At 37.6% G+C, this 22,353-nt stretch overlaps 1 protein-coding gene across 1 annotated transcript; it reads right to left on the minus strand.

Moving 5' to 3' along the window:
• Positions 1-2,599: 2,599 nt before the first annotated feature.
• On the minus strand, positions 2,600-21,333 carry LOC100258345 (magnesium transporter MRS2-3). Its single transcript, XM_002268297.5, has 6 exons — positions 20,733-21,333; positions 20,011-20,256; positions 19,776-19,904; positions 4,221-4,384; positions 3,878-4,124; positions 2,600-3,149 (listed from the first exon to the last, which is right to left on the minus strand). Exons 1-6 carry the CDS (start codon positions 21,165-21,167, stop codon positions 2,862-2,864), a joined length of 1,509 nt encoding a protein of 502 aa, XP_002268333.1. The 5' UTR covers positions 21,168-21,333; the 3' UTR covers positions 2,600-2,861.
• Positions 21,334-22,353: the final 1,020 nt, after the last annotated feature.

Genomic DNA, 22,353 nt, shown 5'->3' on the forward strand with positions numbered 1-22,353 from the left:
GTCTAATAATGCTTGAGTGTTCTGATATACATGTTTCATTGTTTGATTATTTCTAATAAAACACATGCTGGATTATATATTGTTTAAATTAATCATCGATGTTTTATGATAGCGCTTGAGAAGTGGTCTAGGTACGCATCCTAACCTTTCTTTATTATAATTTGATCTGGTTTGGCATGTTATTTTTTTGGAACCACCTAGCCTACTTAGGGTTCCATAATTAACCGATTAATTGCCACATTCCCCTTAACTTAGTTAGTAGAGACCTTTATAGGGCTTAGAGGGGTGCTACCTTTTAAAAGTACCTTCCCAATAGGTAACCTGATCCCCGGACTTAGACTCGGGTTTTTTAAAGACATGCTTTTTCCAAAAATTATGGAGTCACATTTTAGGGTTTTTCTTTCTTGTTTTATTTTCCCTTTAAAATAAAAATAAAATAAGTGGCGACTCCAACTTTTTCCAAAAATTAATTTTTCACTAATAAAAAGAGAGTCTCGCCGATCAAGAATGGTATTACTCTCATTTATATTTTCAATAGGATACTTATTTCTATGGTTATCTTCAAAAGTAAACAAATTTCTTCTACATTTGATAGAATATAAAACGTCATTTATATGAAATATAGTTTCATTTGGTATCATAGTATTTTCTCTATTGGAACCTTTAATCAAGTTTACAGTATTTGATATAGTAGTAAGATTAGCCTTTGCTGATGTCAAATTAAAAAAGTATATTTTATCTATAGTGTGAGTGGTTGCATAGTCTTTAAGTCACTCATCTTCCTCATTCATCTTCACATAACATATGCAATTTTATATATGAATAATATTTGAGAAAAAAAATTAAAAAATTAAAATAATAAATATAATGACAATATACAATGTATTGTCATTATTAGGGCATCATTCACTAGAAGACCAATTTTTTATTATTATTATTATTAGGGCATTCAAAGAAATCAATATATATAAAAGTAAAACAAATCTAATCTATTACTATTAGTGAAATTCATTTTCATCTCTTCCCTTTTTACTTTTAACATAACTTGATAAAAATTGACTAAATATTTGAGCGGAAGACAAATATGAGACTAATACTTTTTCTTACCACATCTATAATAATTCTCAATATTGTTTCACTTCTGATGATATTGTGTAGTTTATTTTGTTATGTCAACTTTCACTTTAATATTAACAATCAAGGAGGGAGATTTGTATTTGCTTCCCCTAGTCCCCACACATCATATTTCATTTGAGGAGGGAGCTAAACTAGTAAGGCAACCACGTAGGAGACTTAATCCACGTATGTAGAAGATGGTGAGAGTTAAGGTGTTGAAATTTCTTGATGTTCGAATCACATAACTAATTTTTTTATACTAATTAAGTTAGCCCAACCAAAGTAGTTCCAAATAAAGAAGAGTCAGTTAACCATGTAACCAATGATAAGAAGGAATGCATACCAACAAGGTTGACTATTGGTCGAAAGGTATGCATTGACTACCATAGGGTTGTTTATCCATTCTACTAGTTCATTGATGGATATTATATTGCTATAACACCTAAGGATCAAGAGAAGACAATGTTTACATGTCTATTCGTTATTCATGCTTATAGGAGAATGCCTTTTGGGTTGTGTAATGCATCAACAACTTTTCAAAAGGTGTATGATCAACATATTTTTTGACCTTGTGGAGAAGATAATGGAGGTATTCATGGATGGCATTACCATCTATGGGGAGACTCTTTGAATCATGCTTGGAGAATTTATATAAAGTACTACAAAGGTGTATTGCAAAAGGCCTAGTTTTAAACAGGGAAAAATGTCACTTGATGGTTAGCAAAGGTATTGTCCTTGAGTCTATTATATATGACAAGGTAATCGAGGTTGATCAAGCCAAGGTAGAGCTGATTTTGAAGCTACCTAATCGCCCATCAATAAAAAAAAACTGAGGCAATTCCTAGGCTACGCTGATTTTTACATACATTTAATTAAAGATTTCTTGAAAATAGCCCAACCTTGTCTTACTACTCAAAAGAGGACGAGTGCGATTGGAATGCTGATTTCCAATTGACATTTGATCTACTTACTTTCACACCTATAGTGAGGCCACCAAGGGGTCTACCCTTTGAGCTTATGTGATTCAAGCAATAGTTTTTGGGGTTGTACTTGATTAAAGAGAAGAGGGTGTGTAGTAAATTATGCTATAACAAGATGACGAATGATTCTTAGAGGAACTATACTAACGGGTAAAAAGAATAGTTAGCACTGGCTTTGGATAAATTTAGAGCATATTGGTGGCTACTTCTATAATGGTTTGCACTGACCACTCAACTCAATAAGGAAAATGCGAAGGCAAGAGTTATAACATAGATTTTGCTATTTCAAGAGTTTAATATAGATATGAGAGATAAGAAAGGACACTGATTTCTGAAGCCAAGCAAGAGGAGCCCATTTGTGACTAATTTCTTGAATGTGATATCGGTGATAGAAGATTCTTCCTATCTCCAGTGAAGGGTTCCAACAACAGAAGAGGAGACCATTGTTAAATACAAAAACATAAATTGTTGGGAGTGGTCCCTCCCACGTGGAGAGTGAGACATGACCTTCTACCTTAAAATTTTCACGAAGGAGATGAGATTAAGTATTTCATACAAGAGACTTTTCCAATTCCTTTCCAAACAAGGAACCAATGGATTATCGAACAATGACAAATTTACACACATAAACAAGAACTGTTTTAAGTTAAAAGATGTATAGAAACTGGTCTTGGCGTCTACGACATATGAACCATGTTCAAACTGAGCACACAACACCACTTACAAGAGCAATAGGCCGTGTCAACAAGTGCAGCCAGGATCTAATTACTCCAGCAAGCGCTTGTGCCTACACCAAGCAATAGCAATGACATAGAGGAAGATGCTCCCGGTGGCACCACCACCAACAGTCCACAGGAACTCTTGCACTCCTGATTTTTTATCATCAAACAGCTCGATATGGATATTCATGCCAAAGATGCCAGCCACCACCACAAATGCACTAACAACTAGAGTTGCTGTTGTCAACATGACACCCATTTGCAAGAGATGGTTCTGCTTGTCATCCAGCATTATGTTGATGTAGTCCTCCGTGTCATCCACGTACTCCCTCAGCTTGTGAGTAAAAACCACCAGCACAGCAAGTATATTAATAACATCCATCAAGTACATGATAACAGTTTCAGAAATTTGAGTTATTCTCTGGTTTAAATCAATTACCAGATAAATTAAATGTTTCCTGCTATTTGGTATGAATGCATTAAAAACCAATGTTTACAAAGCAGAAGGGTCTGTTTTGCTTGGATCATTGCTGTAATGGTAGATGTCTGAAGTCAAAATCTAGAGCTACAGAAACCATATCCTAGTATTTGTTTTTAGAAATATCTTAACTTGCCAATCCAAAAAGGACATCATGACCTATTATTTGCAATTTATCAGTAATAAATGCTTTGCCTGTTATTTGCACACAGACACACACACCATGATGCAAATAAGATGTCCATCTACCTATTCAAGTGAAAAGACCAAAACAGGATATCATGAACTCTCACAAAAGAAGCAAATACGATACATTAGCTCGCAAAGCCATTAATACTGATTATGGTATTAGAAGTGATAAGGGCAGCCTTAGCATTCCTTTGTGAGGAAGATGAAGCGATCATTGTCTCATTAAATTGTTCAGAGTAGGATCAATTCAATAATGCAATATTTGACCAGGAAATTCTCCTTGATTACTTCCCATACAGTCACAGAGAATATTTAAACTAACACCATGTCAAGATTAAATTGATACGACAGACCTAGAAATGGAAGAATTCAGAACCAATGTTGGAGTTGCATACCGTGGATAGTTTGTTCAGTGTACCATCAATTTGCACAAAATATGCCTCCAAGAGCATTTCAAGCTCCTCCACATCAAGGTGCTTGCTTATAGCACTGTGTGTGGTACTAGTATGGGTCCCATGGCTGTCTCTTCCAAGGGCATGAGGTGTGCCAAACAAATGTTCCTGAGGGTTATCAATGTTTTGAAGATCACCTTCATAAGTAGCAGAAACACCATTGGCTTCCAATGAGATTTCATCAGGAATCCTGATATTGCAATGGGAATCATTAAGCACACCAGAGAGTGATGTACACAAAGGAAAAGAGGGAGATCTGCAATCAAATAATAAGGATGTCAAGTACCCATCATCCATGTCTGCATGAAGAACTCCATCATCCATGCCATCTCTCTCATGAATAGAGGAAACAGAAGAATTTTCAAGGTGTTGTTGGATCATCTTGTCAGTCAGATACATCTCAGCCATATCTTCATCATCATCTAGCAGATGTTCTAATTCATCCCTAACCTAGTGAGAATCATGTTTCAACAAATTAAGACATAAAACTAGAAACGGAATTCAGAAGGATGATTTAGTTGGACAATGTCATAAATCAGAAATCTGCAATTACAATGGAATTCATGTCATACCAGCATATTGAGTAAAAAAAATGGATGAGGACAACTAAAATCAGATGAAAAGGAGAAAGAAAATAATTAGTTTGCAAACGAAAGCACTTTCTACCCTCAGTTGAAGCAGTCAAAAACAAAATCATATCGCAAGTGTCCATTTTTATGTCTTTCCTTGTGGCCATGCATCCTTCCTAACATCTTTCAGCTATGCCTATTCACCCCATAAGCACCCTTTTTATAGGCAAGCAAAGAAATATATTAAGACCATCTTGCAAAAGGGCATACCAAGGTACACAAGATGGATACAAGGATGCCAAAAGGCAAAGAACAAGAAGAGGGAAACAAAAAACCACTCCCTCCCCTTACTTGCAACCAAACTGATAAAAAAAAGTCTACCATAGACATAGACACCTCCTCAAAACCCCCTCTAACCCACTCCAAAACACACACACACACAAAAAGGATCAACTTTCCATGCTTTCTTCCACTTTCCTAATGAAGGATCCATGCCAGTTTAGAAGGTTCATTCTTACTGAAGAATTGCAAACTCATAATCCCAAACAAGGACAAGACTAGCTGCCATAGGATTCTTGCTTTGGCATAATGAAGGAGGATGTGCTCAACAAAATGATCTTCACCTTTACACAAAAATATCTATTCACCAAAGTTCATTCCCTCCTTTTTAACTGATCAATGGTTAAAGTTCTTGCTTCCAGGGCAAGAAAAAAAAAACAAAAACAAGAAAGAAAACAAAACAAAATAAACACTAAAAAAAGCAACTCATTTTTGTCAAGCCCATTGATTTTAGAGAACATCTATAGAAAAAGGTTTTGATTTCCCTTGCACCATCCAAGAGTAATAAGATTAAACTAGGAAGTTGTCGTACCACCCTATCATCACCCCTCTTTATTAACCTACCTTGCAATCTCAATTGGAAATGCTTCAACACCATCCAACTCCGAATCATGGAGTTGTCTTGAGAAACAAGGAGTCTAATGCCCCCTCACCAGCATGCTCCCACACATCTGCTACCCAAGCATCTTTGAGATAACTACAACATACAACAAGGGAAAGAAGTACTCAAAGATGAATCACAACTTCATATATCCCTCCAAAATTTTACTCTCCTTTTGTTGCCCGCATATAAAATAAATAAATAAATTACTCTAATTTTCCACATTAAAATAGATTTTTCATTGAAAACTTTTTACTCTCTCTTAATTGCCTTCCATTACCCTATCACAAACCCCTCCCTTACCTTCAAAGAACACCATCCCCCTCCCCTCTCTTGTTCCTCAAATTTCCTAATAATAACCTTTCTGATGCAATCCTCCGATTCAACTTGCCAAGAAGATCCTTGTAGAGAACACTTAGATCACAAATACTCAAACCCCCTCTCTTTTTTTCTAGACAAAGCGTTGACCACTTAACCAAGGCTTTTTCTCAAGTGCACCCCTTCTCGTAGTAAATCCCTTTGAATTTTTACTTACCTTCCTAGGACAACAAATAAGGATATCAAATAAATTGAAAGGCTATAAATGAATTGGGAGACTATGAAATAAATTAGGAGGCTAGATAAGATAACTTTGATTAGAGTAAACCTTCTCCCTTTTGAAAGGTATTGTTGCTTCCACATTGCAAGCTTCTTTGAAACCTCTCTTCCACTCATTTCAAATCACCTCCAATTTGTAGGAAGCTCCCAAAAGGAGACCCAATATGCAGCAGGGAGCTTGCCCACTCTACACCCTAATACTACCAACTCCTCCACAATAGTATTAACCCTCACTACAAACCAACGCGCTCCCCCCCACCTTCTTCTCCCTCCTCCCTTCTCTCTCTCCTAAAATTGGAATTAAATCACGAATCTCTAATGGAGATAGGATCAATAATTTTAGAAAATTGGTTAGGAGTTTATTTTATTTGTAACTAAATAGTAATCAAATACTTGGTTATGATTTGTTAGGTAGTTTCCTATTTTTTTCTACTGTCCTTATTTTGTAAGGTTTCTTAGAGTTGTATACATAGAGAACATTTTTCTCTTCTATTTCTTATGAATGAAACATACAGCTAGGTAAAATTAACCTACAGGTTTCTTCATGGTATCATAGCAGACCTTTGATCACTGGGAATAATGGCTTCCAACAGCGGCAACAATTTGAAGGAGACAGAAGGAAATAAATCTGTCTCTCATCAAAATATCATGATCAAAGGTCAGATCACTCTTCTCAGCTAATTACCTCTCACAAACTCAATGAGGAAAATTATCTTCAATGGTCTCAATCTGTTAAACTCTTCATTTGTGGGCGTGGAAAAATCATGTACTTGATTGGAGCAACATCGAGACAACAGGAAGAAGCAATTCTCATCAAGACATGGGAAGCAGAGAATGCCATGATTATGTCGTGTCTGATCAACTTCATGGATCCCAAGATTATCAAGACATACATGTTTGTGCCCACTACTAGAGAGATTTGGGAGGCTGCCAACAAAACCTACTCCAACCTTAGTAACTCAGCTTCGGTCTATGAAATAGCCACACAGATCAGAAATACCAAGCAAGGTAATACGAGTGTAATTCCATACAATAATACACTCAAAACTCTTTGGCAAGAACTAGGTTTGTTCCATGACTATGAATGGCATCGTGCACAAGACAATGAAATGTTCATAAAGATGGTTGGGAAAGATCCAGTCTTTGCATTCTTAGTGGAGCTGAATAATGAATTAAATGAGGTTTGGAGCAGAATTCTTGGTCGTGAAATTCTACCATCAACCCATGAAGTCTTCTCAGAAGTTTGAAGAGAAGAAAGTCACACAAACATGATGATGGGCAAGAAAATTTCACTGAGCCCAAAAAAATCCGAGACTTCTACACTCAACACTACTCTGGCTACAAAAAGCAGTATCATCGTGTTTCATATCCATTACAATCATACAAAGCATCAAAGCCTTTTTCGATTATTCATAGTGATATATGAGGTCCCTTTAGAGTTCAAAATCTTTCAAGTACTAGATGGTTCATTACTTTTATTGATGATCACACTAGATAATGTTACATGTACCTTCTTAAGAACAAATCCAATGTTGAGCAAACTTTTAAAAACTTCTTGTCAATGGTCAAAACTCAATTCCACATTTAAATTCAAATATTCCAAACTGACAATGGAAAATAGTACTTCAAGATATTCTTAGGAAGTTCCTTAAAGCTAAGGGTATTGTTCACCAAACTAGTTACATTGATTCACCATGACAAAATGAGGTAACCCAAAGAAAAAACAAAAACTTGCTAGAAGTTGTTGGATCTCTAATGTTCACTACCAATGTTCCAAAATATTTATGGGGTGATGTTATTCTTATAGCCTCGTTTCTCATCAGTAGCATGCCTACCCGAGTGTGTTAGGATACAAGATACCCTTGGATACCTTCCGAGCCTTTTATCCACAAAAAATGATTGATAACTAACCTATCACTTCGAACCTTTAGATGTTCTCCCTTTGTCCATGTCCATACTCACAATCAAGGTAAGCTTGATCCTAGAGGCATCAAGTGCTTTTTTCTTGGCTATTCTTCGACAAAAAAAAGGGTATAAATGTTTTGATCCTAAGCCTAGAGAAGTGTTTGTCACCAAGGATGTCACTTTCTTTGAAAATCAGCCTTATTTCACCAAAAATTCACTCCAAGGGGAGAGTGATTTATGGGAAACTATCTCATTGTCATCCTCATTGCCTACATCATTGCCCATATCGGCACCAAGTTTTGTCCCTTCAAGTTCAACACCTTAGTCAAGCCCTCAAAATGTCACTCTTCCAAGTCCAGTTGAACCTATTGTGTCTAAACTTAGTTGCTCTAATGAGTTTTCAATGAAGGGGAAGAAATGCAAACTAAGAGCCTAAAACTGCATGTCTACTTGAGGGAAAAGAAACAAGGGAATGAAGAAATTCACACTCTCAGAGCATGATCAACCATCAGAACCGACTGTCTTTCTTGAACAACATCCTATTTCAAGTCTAATTCCCTCACAAGATTCAGGTAGTCCAATCCAATCTCAAAAAATCGAAAAGAAAAATGAACTTATACACCTCATCATATCTCGAAATACATGTGCTGCAACAATCTCTCACCCCCCGATTGTGCCTTAGTCACTAACCTTTCCATTGTAGATATTCCAAAGTTAATTCAAAAGGCTCTAAGTGTTCCTTCTTAGAGGGAAGTTGTGCTAAGCTGTCAGGGAGAACTGTGGAGAGAAGTAGAGGCATTTCTTCCTGGATCAGATTTGGGGAGTCCGGTTTGCGTAATTTGTTGGATGGAGTGGAAGCTTATTGCAGGGATGAAGCTGGAAAGTGGTGTAGCAAAGCTTGGGTGGAAAATGGTAGAGAGTTTAGATTGGAGCGCCGTTCAAACAAGGCTGGCAGATTCATTCATTGCATGGTAAAATCAATGGAGGCTAAGAGATTTTCTCTGTATTTTCTTGAAGGAAGGGGTCTACCTAGGAGTGGTCGGTTTTGGAGGAAAAGCTTCGCCACCTTGGGGCTGATGCCCTCTCTATTGTTGGGGCTACTCCTCTCTCTTTCAACTCTAGGACTATGGAAGATGGGAGTAGCTCAAAGGATGGGACGAAAGGCTCGTTCACCGATGCAGTTAGGAAGGCTCATGGTAGATTGGGTGAAGCTATTTGGATTCAGGCGGGGTCTGTGGAGGTTCAAAAGACAAAGGCACATCTGAGGAGATGTTTAATCGGAAGGTGGAGCGAGGGCTCCACCCTTGTCCCAAATTTAAGCTCTTTCCATACTTGGGTGGACTTTAACTAACCCCTAAAGGGGGGTGTAAAGATTTCTCAATTTGGGGAAGCTCTTTTGCTGTTTGACTTTGAGGTTGTTTCTGATGCTAAGAGAGTGTTTTTAAGGGGTGTTCGGAGATTTAAGGATAGGGTGTTAAGCTTGGATTGGTGGAGCCCTGAGGTAGGTTGCTACCAGAAAGAGGTTCATGCAAAGGAGGAGTGGGTCAGAAAGGCGGGGCTTCCTTTGCACCTCTGGTGTAGAGAGACATTCAAAAAGATAGATGATTCCTAAGGAGGCTTTGTAACAGTGGATGAGGATACTGCTAGTGGTCGGCAAATGTAGTGGGCTAGAGTTTTGTTGCGTTCAATTGGGAGTGCAACACCAGGGACTTTGCAGATAGTTGAAGGCTTGGTAGTTTATGCAGTACAGCTATGGTGGGAAGTCCCACCATGCCTTTCTTATGTGGAACCGAAAGGCGAAACCAATGGATGGAAGGAAAGGGATGAGGGTGAAGGCCAGTCACGTATTGTTGAGGGCATGAGGAGACAAAGTTTGAATCTGCAAAAGGAGGTTATGGACGTGTCGCCACCTGGTGGTAGGGGCAGGTTAGTAGGTATGGTGTTGGCTGCAATGCCAGGGATGGCAGGACGAGATGTTGACAAGGGAGGGGTTTTGGGAGATGGTGGGGACTGTGTGACTACGTAGGGGGTGGATTACCCCTGTGTGGAAAGTCCTTGCTTTGGTGTGGAGTCAAGCCTTAACAAGTTGAAAGATGTTAAAGAGCCTGAGTTCATGGAGGCCTAGTCCAATCGAAGCCCAATTCTTTTAGTGAATGGGCCAAGCGATCTAGGTCACCTCGTCGTCTAGGTCTTTCCTCTTTGGATCGAGAAGGCTCTAAAAAGGGGAAAAGGGTTGTCTCGCATTTCAAAGATGCAAAGAATGGCTTTGGAGCTAACGTCGATGGTGGTAGGGTGGTTTCTCCCCCAAGGCAGGTCTTTTCGTCGCCAATTTCTCTCCGATTGCCGACCGACGAAGCCCTTTTGGAGGAAGGGGTGAGTTATCCAAGTCAGATACCTTTCAACTCCCTCTTTGGGTTTTGGGGCTTTCTCTTCTTCTTCTCCTTCTCCTTCTTTACCAAGTGGATGCAATGCAGGGTGCTTGGAGATGGCCTCGTCATCCAATCATCAATTGGTGGAGGTAAATAGGAAGGGTCTGCTTGTGGAGTTAGGCCCGTTGAAGATGATTTTAGTTGATGGGAGTCTACTGGAGGTTCTGATACTCAAAGGAAAGGAAGTCATGGCTGGAGAGGTCAGGACGAGCTTTGATGAGGGAAGGGATTGTGCCTTAGGTGAAGATGTTGACACAACAGAAGAGACAAGGTTTTTCAATAGGTTGGCTACCTTTAGTAAATTCTTGGGTATGCCAACTAAGGGCTTTGAGGAGGAGATTTTGGCACTCCTTGATAGAATCAAGGCTCGAAAGAATCAAGGGGGTTAGAAACACAGCAAGAGAAAAAATAAATTGGCTAGTTCTCGTTATGAAAGAGAGCTTAAGAAATTAGAGTGGTTGGTGAACTACAAGGGGCTAGATACAGAAGGTGGTACGGGTAGAGAATGTTGGGCGTTATCTAAAGTTGTCTCATGAAGTTAAGAATTCTATTTTAAAACGTAAGAGGGGCCAATGATAGTGATAAAAGGATGGTTTTAAAGTCTTTCATTTGCCTTCAGGAAACCAAAATCCAAGAGATATCCATGGGGGTGGTTTGTAGTCTAGGAACAGGAAGATTCCTAGAGTGGGGGGCAGTGAATGCTAGGGGGGTAGCAGGAGGGATTCTAGTCTTTTGGGATAACAAAGTGCTAGAGCTAGTGGACATGGAATTGGGGTTGTACTCAATCTTTTGTTGTTTTAAGAGTTGTGATGATGGTTTCATCTAGATTTTTACGAGGGTGTATGACCCTACCCTTAGGAGTGCTAGAGAGGACTTTTGGGATGAATTGGGGGCAATTAAGGGCCTGTAGGGTGACCCGTGGTGTACTGGAGGAAACTTCAATGTTGTGAGATTTCCAAGTGAACGTTCTAGTGCTTGGAGACTGCCTTCAGCAATAAGAAGATTTACAGAGATCATTGATGACCTCCAATTAAGGGATCTTCCTTTCCTTAGGGGGTCTTTTACTTGGAGTGGGGGTTTGAATAATCAGGCCCGTTGGAGGTTAGATCGCTTCCTGGTGTCTGAGGGGTGGGAAGGCCATTTTAGCAGTGTGTTGTAGTGTATCTTGCCCAAACCTCCCATACCCAATTGACCTACTTAAGTTGGTTGCTTATGTGGTTTAAAGCCATTTTGGGTTTGAAAATTAATTAAATCAAGAGTGAGCTCATTCCGGTGGGAAGAGCGGAGAACCTAGAAGAGTTGGCCCTTGTATTAGGTTGTAAAGTGGGAATGCTCCTGACCACTTATTTGGGGCTCCCACTAAGCGCCCCTTATAATTCATTGATGGCTTGGGATGGGGTGGAAGAAAGATTCCACAAAAGATTGGCATTGTGGAAAAGACAATATATTTCCAAAGGGGGAAGACTAACATTGATTAGAAGTACGTTATCTAGTTTGCCAATCTACTTTTTGTCTTTTCCAAATGTCAAGGATTGTGCATTTAAGGTTGGAAAAAATTCATAGGGACTTCCTTTGGGGAGGCGGGACCTTAGATAGTAAGCCTCATCTGGTGAAGTGGGATACTATTTGCTTTGACAGAAGGAGGGGGGACCTAAGTGTTAAACGCCTTCACTCGCTTAACAAGGCCCTTCTTTGTAAGTGGAATTGGCGCTTTGTTTTAGAAAAAGAGGCCTTTTGGAGACAAATCATTTGTGGTAAATATAGGAAATTGGAAGGGGGTTGGTGCTCTAAGAAAGAGAGAGGTGGCTATAGTGTTGGGTTATGGAAGAGTATAAGGAAGTTGTGGGATTTCGTTAGTTGTAAATTGTCCTTTTCAGTGGGCAATAGGAAAAGGATAAAGTTTTGGAAAGATAAATGGTGGGAGGATGAGCCGTTAAATGTTTCTTTTCCCTCTTTATTTCCCCTTTCTAACTTTAAAGAAGCTTGGGTGGTGGAGTTGTGGCAGCATTCTAATGAGAGGGGTGGCTGGAATCCTAACTTCCCGAGGCCTCTAAATAATTGGGAGATTGTTATTGTGAAACGCTTTTTGGCAAGACTTCAAGATAAAGTGGTAGAAGAAGGTAAAGAGAATAAAGTGTGTTAGATTGAAATGAAGAGTGGGACTTTCTCTATTAAATCACTTTATGCTAGCCTAAAGACATGAAGGGTAGTGCAATTCCCTTCTAGTGTTGTGTGGAATGCATAGGTTTCTCCTAAGGTGAGCTTTTTTGCATGGGAGGAGACTTGGGGAAAAGTTTTGACTCTTGACCAGCTTCAAAGGAGGGGGTGGTATTTGGCCAATCGTCATTTCCTATGTCTGTCTCATGAGGAGTCAATTGACCACATCCTTTTGCATTATGACAAGGCAAGGGTGTTGTGGGAGCTATTATTCTCTCTTTTCAAAGTTCATTGGGTGATGCAGTCCATAGTCAGAGAGACTCTGCTCGGTTGACATGGTTCCGTTGTTGGAAGAAAGCAGACAAAAGTTTGGAGGGCGACACTTTTATGCCTCTTCTGGACTATTTGAAAAGGGAGATATAGAGGATCTTTTGAGATTGTGGAACTCTCAATCCAAATGCTAAAATACTTGTTTTTGTGTAACTTGTTAACTTGGACCAAACTATTTATAGGTGAGAGATTGATGTCCATAGTAGATTTCATTGATTGGTTGGGGTCAATTTGAGGGAAGAAGTAGTTTTTTGTTCTCTCTTCCTTTTTTTTTTTTTGGCACTTTTTGGTTGTTGTTGTATACATCATGTGTAATGCGTCCTTTTTGGAGCTTTTTAATACAAATCTCATTTACTGATTGAAAAAAAAAAAAGAGCGAAACATAAGAGTTTGTAAACTTGCCGAGATGAAAGAAGATAGTGGGGTGCAAATGGGTATTCACAATGAAGTAGAAGTTTGATGGATCCATTGAACAATATAAGGCTCGTCTTGTTGCTAAAGGATTTACCCAATCCTATAGAATTGATTATCAAGAGACGTTCGCTCCAGTGACAAAGTTAAATACAATCCGAGTCTGTTTTCCTTAGTTACAAAATTGGAGTGGCAACCATGTCAAATTGATGTTAAGAATGCCTTTCTCAATGGAGATTTGGTGGAAGAAGTGTTCATGGATATTCCTCCAAAGTTTGAATAGGTTTATGGATTGAACAAAGTGTGTAGGCTAATAAAGTCCCTTTATGGACTAAAATAATCACAGAGCTTGGTTTGACTAATTCTCTAAGGCAGCGAGGAGTCATGGCTACACACAAGCTCAAGTCGATCATACTCTCTTCTAAAAGAAGTCATTGAATGGTAAAATCTCCATCTTGATCATCTATGTTGATGACATTCTAATTACAGGAGATGGCGTAGCAGAAGTTTATGAAATGTTTCCTAGCAAAAGAATTTGAAATGAAAGATCTCAGCCCCATGAAGTACTTCTTAGGAATGGTAGTTGCAAGATCAAAGAAGGGTATCTCGGTGTCCCAGAGGAAGTATACACCTGACTTGCTCAAAGAAATTGGCTTCCTTGGAAGTAAACCAACAAATACTTCAATCGAGGCAAATCATAAGATTGGGTATGAGAAAGGAGAGGTTCCTATTAATAAGGGAAGATACCAAAGGTTGGTCAAATGTTTAATCTATCTGTCACACACTAGACTTGACACTGCCTACATAATTAATATTATGAGCCAATTCATGCATAAACCATATGAAGAACATCTAGAAGTTGTCCATTGAATTCGTAGATATCTGAAGGGTACATCCGAGAAGGGATCATTCTTTCGAAGAAATGAGTTAAGGAAGATTGAAGCCTTCACAGATATGGATTAAGTAGGTTCTACTAGTGATAGAAGATCAACATCGGGCTATTGCGCATTTGTGTGCAGCAACCCATAACTCGAAGGAGTAAGAAGCAATTTGTTGTTGCAAGAAGTAGTATCAAGGCTCTGATCAAAAAAAAAAAAAAGTAGTGTCAAGGCAAAGTTTAGATCTCTAGTACAAGGAATATGTGAGTTCACATGGTTGCAAAGGTTGATGAATGAATTGAAACTACAAAGTGAGAATCCCATGTTATATTGCGACAACAAATCAACAATTAGCATTGTCGGCAATCTAACTCAACATGATCGAAGAAAGCACATTGAAGTTGATCGCCATTATTATCAAGGAGAAGTTGGAAGAAGGATTAATTTGCATGCCCTACATAGCATCTAATAGACAATTAGTAGAGATTCTCACAAAGGGACTTCCTCAAGTTAACTTTGAAGGCCTTCTCATCAAGCTGGGCATGATTGACATCCATGCATCATGCACCAACTTAAGGGAGAGTATTGAAGAATCTGAATCTCTAATGGAGATAGGATCAGCAATTTTAGGAAACTAATTAAGAGTTTATTTATTTATTTATTTATTTTGTAATTAAATCGTAATCGATTACTTGGTTATGATTTGTTAGGTAGTTTCCTATTTTTTCTACCTTCCTTATTTTGTAGGGTTTCCTAGAGTTGTATATATAGAGGGCGTTTTTCTCCTCTTATTCTTATGAATGAAATATACTACTAGGTAAAATTAACCTATCGGTTTCTTCATTTTTGAAATTGATTTTCAGCTCAGCCCAAAAGTTGCCTCAAACCACATTAAAGTACAATTGAGACACAACATTCAATCTTTGTACGCCTCATAAAAAATAAGAGTAATCAGCAAACAACAAGTGAGAGACTTCCACCTAGGGGTGGCAAAGTTTGATATGATTTACCAACGTGATACGAACCCAATACGTTTTTCCCAATTTGGGTTTAGTATAAATGGGTTTAAGTCAAATTTGCGTCGATCTGCATACCCGTTTAATAAATAGGTCATTTTTGGGTCAACCTACATAACATGAATTTGACCCGAATTAACCCATTTAATAATCTCTCTATTAACCTAATTATATTTTTAACCCATATTTGATTCATTTTAAATTTATTTTTAAATAAATAGCTCAATTAAGTCATAAACATGTTTGGTTGGGACATTAATCATATAAACATATACAAGACCTAACTCAACATGATTATTAAATAGGAAGACCTAATTATTAAATGGGTTAAATGGGTGACACGACCTGTTACCTATTTAATAATTAGGTAATATTTGGATTTATGTTTTTGACACGATTATTATTTGTGTCGGGTTTGGGTTGAGCTATGTAGTAGAATACCTAGGCTTTGACACGACACAAACACGATCCACTAACATGAACTGTCACCCCTACTTCCACCCCCTCATTATCTCTACCTCTCACCTTAAAACCTAAGATTGACCACACATCAACAAACTCGTCCCCCCTTTCCCTTCGCTCCTTCCTAGCTCTCTTTAAAAAACAACTAAGAGCCTCCACCACCAAAATAAGTAAGCAAATAAAAAGAGGATCATCTAGCCTCAACCCCTATAAACATTGAAAGAAGCCATGGGAGTACCATTAATGAGCACTAAGAACCTAGCTATAAAGATAAGATATACCACTTGATCAAACTAATCTACTTCTGACCAAAACCCATTTTTCCCATAACTCTAAGCAAGAAGTCCAAATTTACATGATCATAGACCTTTTCAATGTCGAGTTTGCATAAAACACCATTAAAGGAACTCTTCAACCATGAATCAATGGCTTTACTTGTGATAAATACAACATCCAAAATTTGCCTCCTCTCTAAAAAGGTGTTCTGAAAATTGGAAACCACTCTACTCATCACTTTCTCAAGCCTATTCACTAACACCTTTGCTAATTACTTAAACAAGCTTCCCACCAAACAAATAGGCCTAAAATCCTTTAAATATTCACTCCACTTTTAGGGATTAAGACCAAGAAAGTGGCTTTTAAACTTCTTTTTTAAGAAAAAAAAAAAAAAAAAACCTTCCTCAAAGAATTCCCCAAAACATCCCAACACTTACCTCTCCATGAAGTCCTAATAGTGCTACCAAAATGCCATATTAAATCTGTCTGGTTTAGGGGAGTTATCCTGCACAAAGCTAAAAGGGCAAATAAGCACCCTTCTCACTTCATATATCCTTTCCTTTTTTGTTTTTGATAAGTAAAATTTCTTATTGCCCTTTCAAAAATTTGAACTTGGAACCTCCCAAATCCCCACCCCAATCCAGACCTCAAGGGTATAATTCCAAAATAACTTACTAGCAATGACATCTGAATTCTCAGATACATCATTTTTTAAATGTTCTTACAATTTTCTACTCCAAGATCCACCATATTACATTGCTCCATATGTTTTTGCTCCTTATTCAAAACATTTTGACCCTGCCTCAATAATTTGTAGCTTAGACCTCTCCCTTACCCTAGTTTCTTTAACAAAATAGTGTAGTCTACAACAGGTTTTTATCATGGGGTTCATTTTGCGAATATTTCCAAGGTAACTTCATCCATAAATATTATCTCAAAGAACAAGCTTCATTCTCGCATTTTGACATGCTAGACACCAGCAAATATGCCAGTAGAAGGCAGTGTCTGCATCTAATGATCTTTTCCTATAAAGGGGTCTCCTCTTGCTGGGAGTGCCCATGGGCCAGCTTCAAACTAAGCCAGCATATTGAACCTATAGGCATTGCTCATTCCACATAAAGTATTAATCCATCTTAATCTACAGCTCCAACAGTTATTGGTTATATTTCAACATTTTCGAAAAATGCACTCATAAATCTTATGATATGCTGTTTGCTGGTAAAATGGCATTTCATTTATAAAGCACATCGGCGGTCCTATTTGAAATCGTTTTAATTTAATTAAAATGGAATGTAATGGCTTCACTCTAATCCATGTAATATTGAAACACCAGAACTACTTCAAAAAAAAATTTAGAATTTTAAAATTAACAAAAAAAGCTTAGGCAACTGAATAACCGCTTTAGATGAGAATTGATCAAAGCCTTAATAAGAAAATTAGTTAAGCATACACTTGAGGAAGTTAATATGTTAAAAGGAGAGTTAATCTTGCTTTTAGAAGATAATCATTGAGTATAGATAACAAGATAAATAAAAAATAAGTAAATAAATTTGCATACCTGATATTGCATCATTGCTTAGAATACTACAAATGATTCTACACATCAAAAGAAATTGGCTCCTTTCAAATGCCACAAAAGGTTAAGAAAAGAAAAATAAAAAACCTCAGTTCAAGCATCACTTATGAAAAGTGGATCTATTTTATTTCAATGTGGTGGATAGACTAATGCTAAGAAAATATCTTTAATACAAATATCAAGCAAGATTAATTTCATTCACCTCCCATCAGGTTTTGGCTAAATACACCTAGGCCCATAGATTTGAAATTTCATCAAATACATGCTCTGTCCTTTTTCATTTGTTATTTCACCCACCTTCTCTCTCACTCAAAATAAGGGAGGCATTTGATGATATTTCAAACCAATAAGGGTCAAGTGTATTTAGCCAAAACCTTAGAGGGGGTGAATGAAATTAACCCACATTAAGCAAGCAAGAACATTCTCTTGTTAGAGTCTAAAACTTAAACAGTCAAAGCTACCACATTAGACCCCCCGAATGATCATCTAAAACCGCATCTTCTTTTTCCTGATTTTTTGGGGTGTGTGTGTGTGTGTGTATCTTCACATCATACTTGTTACCTTATCTATCTTCAGACTCCAAATATAAAAAAAATTTCTTGTTTCGCTCCCCACATAACCACCTATCACCATCCTATGATCACTCGCTCTCACTCTTTCAACTCCTTGACCGCCCTCATACAATGTTCCCCAACTTTTCAAAACTTCACACACTTTGCTTCTTTTGAAGATATTTCTTGTTGTTTAGTATGCATATAGATTGTGTATTTCATCACACCCAGTTTCCATTAAACAAAAGGCAACCATAGTCTTTATGAGTAAAAATTATTGGTGTCTCTTTATGGATTTTGCCACACCCAGTTTTCATTAAACAAAAGGTATCAATAATGGCAGGATTCGAACCTGAGACTATGTGCCCCTTACTAGGACCACCCCTCTCAGCATTTGTCCTAACTAATTGGACTACCCTAGTGGGCTGGCATCAATAACCTTTATAATGCAAACTTAAGTTCACATCTCAAAGTGTGAATCACATATTAAATGTTTATGCACTCATGCAGTTATGTGTGATCTCAAAATGTGAACTTAACATCAAAACATGTGTTTGCATAGCACCTACCGTTCTTGTTTCAATTTTATAAGGTTGTTGTATTGTAAGTAGTACAAGAAAAAAAGACAAACTTGCAGAACCAAATTCCTTGCATCTAAAATCATCATGGCACTCATGTGTTTGCATAGCACCTACCGTTCTTGTTTCAATTTTATAAGGTTGTTGTATTGTAAGTAGTACAAGAAAAAAAGACAAACTTGCAGAACCAAATTCCTTGCATCTAAAATCATCATGGCACTCATGTGTTTGCATAGCACCTACCGTTCTTGTTTCAATTTTATAAGGTTGTTGTATTGTAAGTAGTACAAGAAAAAAAGACAAACTTGCAGAACCAAATTCCTTGCATCTAAAATCATCATGGCACTGGCCAATTCTGAAATTCAGAATACATCCTTACTTCTTCTCCTTTCTGCTAACCTTGCTGCACAATCTAACGACTTCAAAACTGTCCCCTCTCCTAAGCTTCAGAACATCCATTACATTTCCATCTTCAACTTACCTTTAGAACTTCCCAGGTTTTAGGCTCCACAACATTCACTCTTCTATCTTCAGCTAGTTTATTCTATACTCACTCAGCAGAATTCCTCTGTTTAAACATTTGGACAGCAATGAATGAAATGCCTCACTCACCACATTCCCCACAATCCTTGGAAGAGCTTAATCATGATCCTGTTCTGACCCCGGTAAGTGACCAAATATATGGTCTTTCCGGAAATGTTAAACCAAAAGTTTTTTCCTCATATCCTGATCATTTTTTACTTATTTTGCTATTTCATAATCCTTAGGGTGTTCACAGTTACAAGTCATTTTCTCATTACTCTTGGTTTCTCATTTTCTATTTTATTGGCATTACTACAGTGGGATTCAAAGAAATGGCCTTCATTTTCTAAGGTTTTCATTACCCACAGGGGACCCACTGCCATTAGCACCATCGTAGTACTCTTTGATCTAAACCCTCATTGTTTAAATTAAGCTCAGTAATATGTTTATTTGCCAAGATGATGGACAGTCATGGTTCAGTAAAGATTTTAAGGGAGATTGCTTCCCTATTCTATAATAGCATAAATCAAGAAGACAATTTCAAATGCTTAAACTTAAAGTTATATAAAGCATGCTGGTAATAAATTTAAGCCGCCCAATTCTATTTAAAGTAAGTAAAATTGACAGGCTTAGAACCACCCAACCTTTTGAACACGCCCAGTTATTGCAACCAAGCGACTTTTAATTTGACGGACACGTTCCAAATTGAGCGTACTGATCTTTGAAGTAAGCTTATCTAAAGCTGGATGAGCTTCTTGCTCTAATGTCCTTGCCTGATTTGGATTTAGAGGGAAAAGTGAACATAATAAATAAATAAATAAACACCAGCATAAAAGAGGAAAGAAAATAATATCAGACTAAACAGGTAAAGTACTATACTTCATTTTCTAAGCAACTGCAAGCAGCCTCAAGGCACGCCTCCAAAGCAATAAACTCAAATGGAAGAACTTTCAATCCATCTTGATTCTCAAGACCTGGTCTCCCATCAGCTTTAGCTCCCTCGTCTTGGTCCTGAAACTGTGAAAAGTCTCCAGAAAAATTTTGCGGGCTAACCACCCTTGATTGTGGCTCTCCCAGATCATATAGATTTGTCCAGTCTGTATTAGTAGCATGCATTCCACCCTCCTTTACACCCAATTCAACAACAACAAAAACCCATAAGCAAAAGGTCAATTATTTTTTAATAACAACATTTCAATCTTCAAATTCAACATCCACAAAGCTGAAAAGCTAACTAAGATCAAGCCCACTAGGATGATAAAATGTAAAATCAATTTGTAGAGAACAATCAAAGCAATACACTGATGCAAGAAAGGAAAATTCTTTACCTTGAAGTTGAAGGAGTGCAATACAGACATGTCAGATAACAAACATCCCATAAAAGCAAATAAAAATAAATAAATAATCTTAAAGCAAGCTTCTCAATCTTGACTTTATATCACTGGCAAAAACAACAGAAACAAACCCCAATCAACCCAAATCTATAGTCCCAATCACACCCCAAAAAAGAAAAAAAAATCAAAACCCATTACCAAAATTCAGAAAGAACCGAATCAAAGGACACACAAACAAATATATATACATTGAGGTGGAGAGAGTACATGTGACTTAGTGGCGTGGTGGAGACGCAAGAGCCGTCTCTGAAGCTCTTCAACAAAGGGAGTAACAGAGGGATCTTTGGAATTGAGCAAGAGAACCTCTTGGCATGTGATTATGGCCTTTATGTGCTCCAGATTTATCACTATTGCTCGCTCTCGACCCAGCACCGTCGACGGGTACGAGAGAAGAGGGTCGAGGATGCGAAGGTCTCGGGCGGGCAGACCAGTCCGCCGCATGATCGCGTGCTTGCCAGCTTCCACCACCTGGGCTTGGCCGGTGGTGTCCAGGAGGAGCCACGCTCGGACCCCAGTGCCCTTCTTTCGGATTCCGGCAGCACCCCCTACGCCGACTGAGCCGTTGGGTCGAGCCGGATCAGGGTCTTCTTCGGGCGGGGCGAGACCCGACTTGGATGGAATGGAAGGAGGGTTCCTCATCATGCCTCACACCACTCTCACAGTGCTACTGCTCCTTGCCCTTTCTGTTTGGGCGTAGTTGCCCTTTTTCCCTGCTCTTTTTCTTTCTCATTTTAGAAAAATACTCCGTAACTAAGGTGGTGGTTCTCGCATCTAAAAAGATATATTTGATTAGAAGGGATCCAGAAATCCTTAATTGCAATTCCAACCACCCACTTCTTTTTCCCGATAACTTATTAAAGATTAAATCATTATAAAATTACAAATCTAACCTTCACTCTTCATACCTCAAAAATAACTCGTTTTGGACAAAAATACCCTTTCCATTTTCTCTCCCTTTCTAACTTTCCCTCACTCTACCTTTCTTATTCTTTCTTCCACTTTCTCGTTCTTTTGTCATTTTCTTTGGTTATTCTTCTAGTTTCTCTCTTCTTCATCACATTTATACAAATTCTCTTCAATTTCTTTAACTTAAAGTATTTAAAGTTATGGTTTGATAAATAATATATATTCATTCTCTTTGTTTTCATATATTTTTCTTTGAATATTTTTTCAGCATTTAATAAGATGTAGTAAATATGTAAATAAGTTTGATATAATTTAATGATAAATATATATTTATAAAATTTATATTTTTATCGATCCATGATATTATTATCAAATATGATAAATCATATTATACATATATCAAATTCTTTAATAAAACAACTTTAAAATATCTATTATACTTCTAATTATATTTTTATAAATTTTGATCAATTTTACGCCTATCGATATTTTTTTTTCAAAATATCTACCAATATATCTCCGATATATTTGATATATCCATAAAATCGAAGTATCGACATATCCGTGATTTTCGATATTTTTATCCTTGTTTTCAACCCCTTCCAAGATGTACTCGTGGTACTATGATAACTAGGATGGAATTTCAAAAACAAAGAATGGTCATGCAATTTTTTATGGGCTCAATAAATCCTTTGTTCAAACCCATTCTCAAATCTTAATGATGGAGCTTTTTTCTCCGATTGCTAAAGTTTTTGCACTAGTTGTACAAGAGGAACGATAATGCTCCATTAGTTATGGACTCTATACTCCATTTATTTAGTAGTTGTAAATTATTCAAATTCCACCATTGCAATTTCAACTGCCAATTTGAATTCCAAGCCTAAGAAGGATCAACCTACTTGCTCTCATTGTGGAATTTTGG

This window comes from Vitis vinifera, chromosome 3, assembly GCF_030704535.1.
Source record: "Vitis vinifera cultivar Pinot Noir 40024 chromosome 3, ASM3070453v1".
Classification (NCBI taxonomy): Eukaryota; Viridiplantae; Streptophyta; class Magnoliopsida; order Vitales; family Vitaceae; genus Vitis; species Vitis vinifera.